General features: G+C 38.5%; 1 protein-coding gene across 1 annotated transcript; it reads right to left on the bottom strand.

Moving 5' to 3' along the window:
• Positions 1–259: 259 nt before the first annotated feature.
• On the bottom strand, positions 260–9,501 carry TMA16 (translation machinery associated 16 homolog; the record flags this gene model as incomplete). The annotated part of the gene is made up of 7 exons (XM_080710219.1): positions 260–449; positions 1,816–1,858; positions 5,226–5,374; positions 6,479–6,563; positions 7,292–7,329; positions 8,007–8,119; positions 9,475–9,501. 7 exons carry the CDS (start codon positions 9,499–9,501, stop codon positions 260–262), a joined length of 645 nt encoding a protein of 214 aa, XP_080566345.1.
• Positions 9,502–10,974: the final 1,473 nt, after the last annotated feature.

Below are 10,974 nucleotides of genomic sequence, written 5' to 3'. Positions count from 1 at the left end.
CTTTTCTTTATAAGTACCGAGCCTTAGGTATTTCACCATAGTAAGTGAAAACTAATATATATATATATTCTATTTTAGGAAACTTCATGTAAATGAAAAGTAATCTTGGGATTTAAAAAACATAACATTTTTAATACTGCAAATGAACTCTCACGTAAAAGAATTAAATAGCAAAATTTTCTATCCAGACAAGTCTTTGCTACAACTGATGAGGATGACCCGGAGCGCTCATGATTTACTTTCAGCTCCAGTACGACAGTTAGGCCACTGGTGTCATCTCTTCATCTGAGTCACTTGAGTCGCTCGATTCACCTTTTAGCTGCATTTCCCCTAAGTCTTTGTCTATAGTTAAAATAGTTTTCCTCTTGCGCTTCTTAGGTTCTGCATCATTAGCACAAAGTTTCCTCATTTTAATATTTGGCAATTTCTTCAGATCACAATCCCATTCCCTAGACAAAAGAAAGAGCACAGCATATTGGGAAGAGTTGAGGTGAAACAGGAATCAGTAAATCTTCAAGAAGAAAGTATACAAATTTACAACAGATTTCAAATGCACTACAAAGAACCAATATAAATGAACTAGAAAAAAAGTCTTAAGAACCGATGCTTGCGTTTTCATACTTATTTTATCTTATCTATAGTACCACCACCTGCATGTGGAAAATATTCAAAACTTTAGAAACAAACAGGAAAATATTAGACAGAAGTTATAAGAAGGCTCTGCTTCCTTCCTTTATTCTCCTTAGGCTATCAGGATATACAGTCTCAACATTCCCAAAGCCAGAACAATCCCTGGCAATTCTAAAATGCAGAGTCAGAAAGGGACTTTTCTTTTCACATACAATGATGTATCACAGTTGAATTTCAGTAATCAAATAATTGTTATTCTTTCAAGAGAAAATTTCCAGTTTTCAACCTCAGTATTTTCTGTGACAATTCTATGTTCAGTTTCTTTAGGAGCAATGTGGAGATTGAGGAACTGAGTTCTAGCCAGCAACGCAGACTATGCTCATTTCTGACTTTCTTGGAAAAAGCAAAGTAAACAATGTTTCAGAAATAAGAACTTCATTTTAGATTTGTTTATGTCTAGATTTAAATTTATCTAATTTCAATTAGAAAAAATTTAGACCTACCAACATGGTCTAGCTAAAACCAAAACAATTAATGAAAAGCATTTTATGTGGTACTTGGGATTGAACCCAGGAGCAGTTTTACCTCCAAGATACACCCCAAGCCCTATTTTTATTTTTAAACTGGGCCTCGCTAGATTGTTGAGTCTCACTACTTGCTGAGGCTGTCCTCAAATTTGAAAAGCATTTTCTGAAGATAAAGAATTTATGTTTGAAAACTAAAAAAATTAACACCCTACTCAGCAGTCTCCGTGATTTCAAGGGTACAGCCAGACCACTGGACCCAGGACTTCCCCAGCATGACTTCCCATCACCATCTTCTGTACAAAGAGGGGGCTGCAGAACAGCCTGCGATGTGATTGAGGCGTCATGTCTGTTGCTGCAATTTTATCATCTTTTAACAAAATAAGAATTGGCGAGGAATAGTGACACTTCTAAAGTGCTGTAGAAGAGTATTCTAAGCTATTTTGACAAACAAAAGGTATACCATGTCTTTTTCATTTTAGCATGTATCAGGTATTTCAAGTGAACATGACTGCGAAATATTTTTACTTTAATAAGAGGAAAACGTTAAAATAAACCTCTAATTTTCTTTTAGCTCTCATGTCTAAACTCAAAAAGGAAAAAGTTTATATCTCATATATTTTACAAATAGCTTCCAGAGAACACTAAAAGAGACACTCACCGAAAAGTTTTCAGATTATTTGCATTTAAAATGTCTGGAATCTCTGGGGGAAAAAAATTATAGCCATTAGGCAATATTTTTCTAAATCACATCATCTTATAGTTTCTCTTCATTTATTTTATCAAATAGAACAAATAATTAACACTAAGAATATCCAAAAAAACCATATTATAGCATTGCCTTTATTAACATAAAAAGCTTGAAAGTAAAAATATAACTGTTTCAGAGGTTATTTAAGAAGAATGCTATTAAATATCAAATTCTAGCACAGAACATGTGAAATAAAACAAACCAACCCAATAAAACAATATAGCAGAGTGGCATTATATTTTTCTAGGTGAAAAGTATAATTTCTTTAAGTACATACTAAACCATGATCTTACAGAATTTCTCTGAGGAATACAAATATTATTTAATATTAAAAATATCACATTATTCCAAATGTAAGAAATTTAAGAGTATACTAAAGAGGCACCATAAACATTTAATAAAATTTAAACCCATTTTTAATAAAAAAAATAGGTGTATGGCAGGTTCCTTACCATAACTAACATCTGTCTTTAAAAAATTAATATGCATAACCATACTTACTACTGAAATACAGATTCTGGCCAATGTAATAAAATATTAAGTAAATTCGGTATCAATTAATGAAAAAGATAAAAACAATAATGTTCTATACAACTATATACTGCTTTTCAATAGTTTCAAATATAAGATTATGAAGGACTAGAGGTTAAAATGTGTAAAGAAAGAACAAAAGCTTTAATAAGAGGAATCCTAATAAAATGACTGAAAGACAGTTATAGTACCAGGCAGCACAGGGGAGGTGTTCATATCTGCTCTTCTCAAAACCTTATGAAACAGAATGTGAAGATGTGTCCGCACATCTACACCTTTGTGAACTAGTCAGAGTTCATAAGCTTCTTTTGCCAGAAGCAGCCCCTGGTTCTGGAAGAGGCACTGGGGTGCTGCTGGGAGCTCTGGTCCTGGCTCCATCACCAGAGGGCATTTTACTTGGACATGCGCTATTATTGCCAGCTACTCTGGCTGCTACATGTTGAAGTCTCCATCTGGAGGCTATAGCAATGGGATAGCAGAGAGGAAGATGGTTTGAACCATGAAGTGGCAGCAGAAGTAACAGCTGTCAAAAGTCTAAACTGTTTTATTGGTGGGTGGAATGTCAAGTGGAAACACCTTCTGAGTCTGTGACTTGAACAACGGTGATACCACTGACTGAAACAGGAAACCTGCAGAAAGAGCAAGTTTTCGGAGGAAGGACTTTGCTTTCTAACATATCAAACCTGAGATGCCTAAAAATCACTCAAGTTGACAGTTTTGAGATACTGAGGTTTGATAATGCAAGTCTACAGCTCTGAGGACAAGCTAGGGTTGGCAATATAAATTTGGAAGTTAGCCGGGCGTGGTGGCTCACGCTTGTAATCCCCGCGCTTGGGAGGCAGAGACAGGAGGATCGCGCAGGTTCAAAGCCAGCCGTGCTGGCTTAAGAGACCCTGTTTCCAAATAAACAATATATATATATATATATATATATATAAAATAGCTCTGGGAGTGTAGCCCGGAGGAAGAAGGGTTTCCAGGAACCCTAGTACCACCAAAAAAAGAGAAAGTAATCGGTATTTTCATGGTATTAAATGAGAAAGAGAAACTTTTAAATAGAAAAGAGAGTTGGATATGGGCCAACTTTCAGTTCCCTAAAATGAAGGGGATTTGACTTAGCAAAGTCATAACAGTAAACTATGGAGAAAACTAGGAGAGGTCAGAGGTTTTTTTTATTTTTGTTGGTGGTGGTGGTACTGGGGACTGAACCCAGAAGCATGCTACGTCTGAGCCCCAGCCCTTTTTATTTTCTCTGGCTTTGAACCTGTGATCCTCCCATCTTAGCCTCCCAAGAGGTCAGGGTCTTCTATACCTAATAAAAAGTATGTCAAAAAATAAGCTATAGAGCTGGGTGTGGTGGCGCACGCTTGTAATCCCAGCATTTGGGAGGCTGAGACCAGAGGATCTCCGTTCGCGGACAGCCTCAGCTACTAAGTGAGGCCCTCTGCAACTAAGTGAGACCTTGTTTCAAATAAATAAAAAATTGGGCAGGGGATGCAGCTTGGAGGTTGATTGTCTCTGGGTTCCATCCCCAGACCCCCCCCCCGCCAAAAGCTATAATTTGCATTAAATGCTGCAAAAAGATGGCTGAGAATCAATGGCCAGTGCAGCAGCCATTTGTCTTAACAACTTGAAGGCCATCAGTAGTGAGTACTTTTGGTTAAGTGCTGGGGACAAAATCTAATTAAAATAAGTTCTAAAGGAAGGTAAAAATAGGACATGGCGACTACGGCACAAACTATAAACTCTGAGAAGGCAAAACAGGACCGGTCGGGTAAACTGCTTTGCCAACTTCTTGCATTGAGTACTATGTCAGACACTCAAGTCTTGCTTAACTTTTAAAAAAGCTGAGTAAGGTGGTATACTATTTATTTGTTCTTTAAATTGACCAATATAAGACCTTAGGTCTTGTTATGTAACTTGCCCTCTTATACAGCAGACTATAAGGATTTGACTCTGGATCTAAATCTATTATTTTTTCTAGTTATGAAACTCACGTCTTAGGAATGAAGAGGAACTGTCATCCACTTCAGTTTCTAGTACTATCCACACAGTATTTCCTTTGGGGCCATACACACACACACACACACACACACACACACACACACACACACATATGCGCCCAGGGCTAAGTGACAGTTGCTTTCATACTCTAAGAGATTATGTTGCTAGATCATGTGACTTTTATAAAAAGCCAGAAATCTACACATACACACATACACACACACACACACACATGCTGACAATTATGTTAATAAAACACTACCTGCAGCCATGCAGCCCCTGGGTACTCACCAATATTTGACTTGGCAAACTTCAGTACCCTTTTTTTACTAAAGTGCTGCCAGACTAATGACATACTTATCTTTAGGAATTAATTAGACATCTTACAATGCAAAGAAAGAAAATTCAATTTCTAAAGTTTCTCAAGAATGACTATACTTGTAGCTAGTTAAAGTAAGAATTAAAATATGAGAAAGACATAGTATCTGCTCTAAAGAAGTTCAGATATGGTTACAGGTGTCAGGACTAAACCTGTAACAAAGTCGATCAGGTACATACTAGAAAGGAAAGGACATCATTCCTGGCACACTAGAGAGAGATGATGCCACTGTCAAAAAGTAATAGCTTGGGCAGGAATACAGGGCAAAAGGAACCCAAAGATTATCTACATAGCAAGAAAGGAAATCAAAGGAAGAAAACCTAAATAAATAAAATTAAACCTTTGAAATAAATTACAAATCTGATAACAACATGTATTTTGAAGAGAAGCATCTCAGAGAACACACCGAAGCCGTATCCTTGGTACTGCTGCCGCTCGCGCTCCAGGGTCTGCTTGATGACTGCTTCCCGGGAATGGTGCCGCCGGCCCTGCCTGTCTTTGATGCTGTTATGCAGCTCAATCTGCTCCAGCTCACCGCTGAATCTATCTAAATACCTGAAAACATTAAGGGTTCTAAAGTCTTTATACCTGGGCTCATGCACATTCATTTAAGTTAATCCCCAGCCTTCGCCTGTCCTTTATACTTTAATACTCCTCTGGGATCCTTGTGTCCTCAGACCTGTTAAATTCCTTTACTAGATAGCTCCTCCATTTCCTTAACCTCAGTGACCAAATCACAGCCAGCTGTCTGTGAAACCGAGGCCCCTCATATTCACCCCCTACTGGCCATCTGCACGGAGATGCCCCCTGGTGGCTCTGCCCTGAACATACTCAAAGTGCATGCCAACACCCTGGCCACACCCATCCCCTCCAAACCTACTCCATCGCTTGGGCTCCCTCCCTCATCCAGCCAGCCATGCAAAGTACAGAGGTATCCTGCCTGACTCCTCTCACTCCTGGTTCTTGTGCATCTAAATTTTCACTAGAGTGAAGTTTCTACTAATATTTCTGGAATCATTCAATCTTCTTCCTCACAAAGATAATCAAGCCGAGGCCACTATCATCTCTTACCTACATCAACCTCTCAGTGGTCTCCTGTCAAAGCCATGTGTCCTCAGAACATTTTCCTTATTCCCAAAGTTTAAATGTGCTTCTCTTAGGGGATTGCTGTAAAAGCCTCCCATGGCTCTGAGTGTCCTAAGATGAGGACCAATCTCTTAGGCTATCACCTGAAACCTTTCCTAAGACAGTGTCCCTCCTTGCACCTGCCACACATCCCACCTTGAACTTGTTATTTCAGTCATATTAAATGTCCAACAGGTCACTACATCACCATCTTTGCTCTCACCTGTGGACCTTTTAGATACCGTTCACTCAGGCTAGAAGTTCTTGGATTATCTGACATAGATCAACTAAGCCCTACCTCCCAGTGCCAGTGTACACAGGAAGCCTCTTCCGACCCTAAGAAACCAGGGTAAACTACCACTCTGAGCCCCAGAGAAAACAAACCGACTACAGCGGATATAGACCCCAGGTCTGCCTGATAACAAAGCCTATCAGCTCATCTACAATACAAAGCAGAGCTCTTTCTCTTAGGAATCAGGCTGGAGAGTTCCTTTGTCTGGCTGACCCTTTGCTCATGATATGCTCAGTGTTTACCTCTCAATTAGTTTACAAGCATCTTTCTTTGAATATCCCACTTTTTTTGGATCCAAATGACTTTGAAACCACTGGAGTTTTTCACCTATAAACAACAAGTACCAAGATAATAATTTAACACCACAAGTCATCATTCAAACAAAGATATTTGTTATAATTCTCAAATGAATGTGTTTAACAGAACCAAAATTTATTTCAATGTTAAATATAAAGTTTTATAGAGTGTGGGCTCAAAAAAATTAACTAGGCTGTCAGAAATTATACTGTCAAATTTTCATTAAGGAAAGAGATGCTGGCCATGGTGGCACACGCTTGTAATCCAAGCATTTGGAAGCTGAGACAGGAGGATCGCGGATCAAGGCCAGCCTCAGCTACTTGGGCCCTCCACAACTTAGTGAGATGCTATTTCAAAATAAAAAAAAAAAAAAAAAAAAGGAAAAAAATAGAATACTCCGGGTTCCATCCCCAGTACCTCAAAAATAAAATAAAGGGTGGGAGGAATGGTCTTTGGCATATATTTTTTTATCTAATATGAATGCAAAAAAGAAAAACCTTACAGAATATGAAGTTCCAAATATTTGAAGAAGTAAAATGGAAAACTCTTCTAAAATGGGTAGATAAACTAAACAGTTTTTGGAAAACTGAACCAGGAATCATTAATTCTGTCTACTTTGAAAGTTTTGGTGATTTTGTTTTGATTGAGCTTGATTAAGAAATTTACTTTGATAAAAATAGAACTTCACCTGGAAAAAAAAATTAGTACAAACATTCAATATAATATAGCCAGAATTAAAAAAAAACAAACCCACTTACCAATAAGGTTGAGACGCAAGGCCCTTTCATTCTTCAATCTTGGGAGAAAAGGTATACACGTTATAAATTTTATTTAAAAATTTTAGAAATATGTCAAAATCAATATCAACAACAAAATGCCCGAAGAACTTTAACGAAATGATTCTTTTATACGTATAAAAAAGTCAATTTTAACAACACAGCAACACAGAATGTTATGCTGTCTTAAATCACTGGAACATCATGTTATTAGAACATTTAGCTATTCGATGACTAAAGAAGCTTACAGAACACACCAATTCTGAGAATGCAAATGAAAGCTTGATTAGACTACGAGTGTTCTGGTGTCTGTTCTGTATCTTCTCTTAAATATCAATGATGCATGACAGTTAACCTATGCCCAAGATATATCAGCATAGCTCCCTCCCTGGCAATCTTGCACCTCTCTACTCAAATACAACTTCGTGAAAAGCATTTCATGACTATCCTACAGAGAACAGAACCACTTCCTCTCTTTACACCCCACAACCCTCGTCACAAGTGATTAAATTTGTGCTTTAGGTAGGCTCAGTGAGAGTCCCTGTAGAGCTTTACCTTCAGTACAGAGAACATTCCCAACCAATATTTATTATGGGAAGAGAGGAATGGAAAATTGAGAAATAAATGCTTGAAGAGTAAATATATAAAAGGCTTTTCACCAATGCATAACACAGATGATAAAAAAAAAGACACTCACTTTTCCCTTTTTTCTTGTTTGTGGGTCTCTCTTGTGATCTGAGCTGCTTTTCTACTATATGGATGAATGACTTTTTTTTCCCGTCCTGTATTTCTTCCCTTTGGTATTTTAGGCTAAATTATAGGAAAACATATGACACAGATAGTCAGATACACTAAGTGAATCGTGTCAATTCTCTTTAGAAATAAATTTTAAGCACAATGATACAATAAACATGAGTCATTATACTAGGAATTAGCACAGGACAAACTAGTTAATTATAAGTCTTTGTTCCCATGATCATAATAGAAGTGATACAGTCAGAACTAATCTCTAAAGATACAAAGAAAGGCATAGACAGGGTCAATAAACTCAGCTGTTCAACTGTTTCATCTTCAAAGAAGGTACAAAGATTCAGACAGTGAGGAAACTCATGGCTGAAAATTAGTGTATGGTTGAGATTAACAGGGAAGAGACACAGAGGATATTAGTGGTAGCAGGATTCTGAAGTTGTTCATGGAAGAGCAGGCAGTGCAGCAGGCAAAATAAAGTTGGCCTCCTGGTCTGTTAAAACCACCAACAGTAACGTTAAATTTTATTGTCCCCACTAGCGCCTTATACTAGTTAACTAGGTGAACAAGTCTTTTGGGCCTCCAAACTATGTATCTCAGTTTATTTTTAATTCTACACCTCCCTGTATCTTATCCCACCTATATAAGAATCAGGTTTGGCTCTCAAAATAATGGCTTAACCCAGATAAAGCTTCATTCCCTCTGGTGTGGGTGCCAGAGGCTCTACTCCAAACCTTCAGGAATCCAGGCTTCTTCCACCCTGATAGGATATAACGTCTTACATAGTTCAAGATGGCTTAACACCAGGCCTACTCTGCAACCAGTGAGGAGGAGGAAAGAAAATTCAGAAAGAATATTCCTTTCCATTAAGAGCATGAGCTGCCAAGTGACAGAAGCTTTTGCATGAGCTAAAACTTAGTCTAATCTTTAATCACTGAAAAAAAAGTACATTACTATAGATTAGGAAAAGGCTGGAGGTCTCTAACATACCTAATCGCCAAAAATACCTAGTGCTTCTAGAGTGTTCTTTCAAAATTAACATCAATTGCTTTAGTTTATCCCTCATGATCTTTCATAATTAGGATGCCCTTTGGCTTCTCCCTGTGGGCCCTTTTACAGAATCAGATTTTCTTTCTAAAACACTAGTCAATTTCCTCTCCCTGCTTCAAGTGTTTCCCTCGTTCAGTCTGGTCATACATCTTCAGCCTGGACAACTGGACAAGCAGCTTCCCATTATTTCCCACACTCCTCCACAGAAGACCTGTCACCCCATTCCCACCCAGCTTCTTACCATTTGGAACCACCCTGTTTATAACATCTTCAGATCACACTTTCACCTCTGCCTGCAAAATCCTTCCTTCTCCTTTTATAACAAATACAGCTCAAAATCACTTCCTTTGTGCAAGTCCCTCAGATACCAACTCCTCATTCCCACAGGCGTTCATTCTCCCCACAGATATTCACCGAGTGCTCCTCTCACTTCTCAAAATCCTTGAGCATGTCCAAGTTTAAACCCTAGGGTGTAATGGGATGTGGGCTACAGACATAGGGAAATAAAAAGCAAAACCGCCAAAACAGAGGAGATATGTGTGTCTGCACACATGCAAGAAGGGCAAATAAGGTGTGGTAAGAATTTTTTGAGCATAACGTCTACCTAGCAAGCAGGAGACATGTGTAGGCAGTCTCTCAAGTGGCCTGCAAGAAGCCCCGTCCTGACACTGGCTTGGGTAAGTTCCTGACTGCGGGCTGCACCGAGTGACTCGCTTTTCATGAACAGCATCTGATAAAGGTCAACTCCAAGATCAGGCCATGAAAGGATTCTGGCTTCCATCTTCCTCACTCTCTTCCTCTCGCTGGGCTTGCTTGGATGAAAACCAGATGTCACGGTTAAGGTGTCCTACGGAGAGGCCCCCAGGACAAGGCCCACGCAGCCTCCGCCAACAGCCAGTGAAGAACAAAGGCCTGAGTCCAAGAGTCCAGGAGGGGCTGAACCCTACTAGGAACCACGCGAGTGAGCTTGGAAACAGATCCTCCCTGCTGTGACGCAACACCAGAGCCCAAGGACCAGGATGACCATGAGAAACGTGGAAGCAAAGGCCCGGTAGGTAGGCCATGCCTGGCTCCCCACCAACAAGTCCATGAGATAATGGTGTCTTAAGCCACTACATTTCAGATAACATCTATTACAGAGAACTGTTCCAAGAACAAAAAGATAAAGCAGAGATGCGCTCTTTGAAAAAATATCTTGATCTCACACATCATAACAAGTACTTTATTTTATTAAAACAATGAAAAAGGCCACACAATCCTAAGAAAAAAGATAAAGTCTATAAAGCTACTATAACTTAAGTAACATAGTTGTTATAAAGTTTCAGCAATATATCTTAAGTCCATAAATAGCTTCCTGTGACAACTTACTTTTATTAGTTTGAGACTCTGAAAAATGTCCTTAGTGTTAGAAGATTTCGGTGAAAGAATCCTTAGTACAAAGTACAAAGAAACTAAACATTGATTCAACTGTAGCTTATTATTCCTTATAATTTACTTATTAAGTTTGCCTCAACACAGTATATGAATAAATGAGACAAGGAAATATGTACAAGATTTACTATTTTTCATATTTTTCAGTACACTATTTAAAAAAATGCTTCAACAAGAACTGAAGTAAAACTCACACAATAAAATGTTAAGCTACTAAACAGTGAAACACTAGCTGAAATCAGTTTGACAAGATTATTTTTTATTCAAATTAATTGCTTCTAGGGGAAACCATAGAAGCAATTAATTTAAATAAAAACAATCACCTTGGGCTGGCCCTGACTGGTAAGATGGACAGGCTCCCTACACATAAGATGAACAACTCTGCCCCTGTCCCTGAAGAAGGCACCTTGTTTCCACTTACACTCAACCACACAACA

Source organism: Muscardinus avellanarius (genome assembly GCF_963383645.1).
Source record: "Muscardinus avellanarius genome assembly, chromosome: 14".
Lineage (NCBI taxonomy): Eukaryota > Metazoa > Chordata > Mammalia > Rodentia > Gliridae > Muscardinus > Muscardinus avellanarius.
Note: the sequence above shows the minus strand (reverse complement) of the source record. Positions and strands in the feature narration are given on the sequence as shown.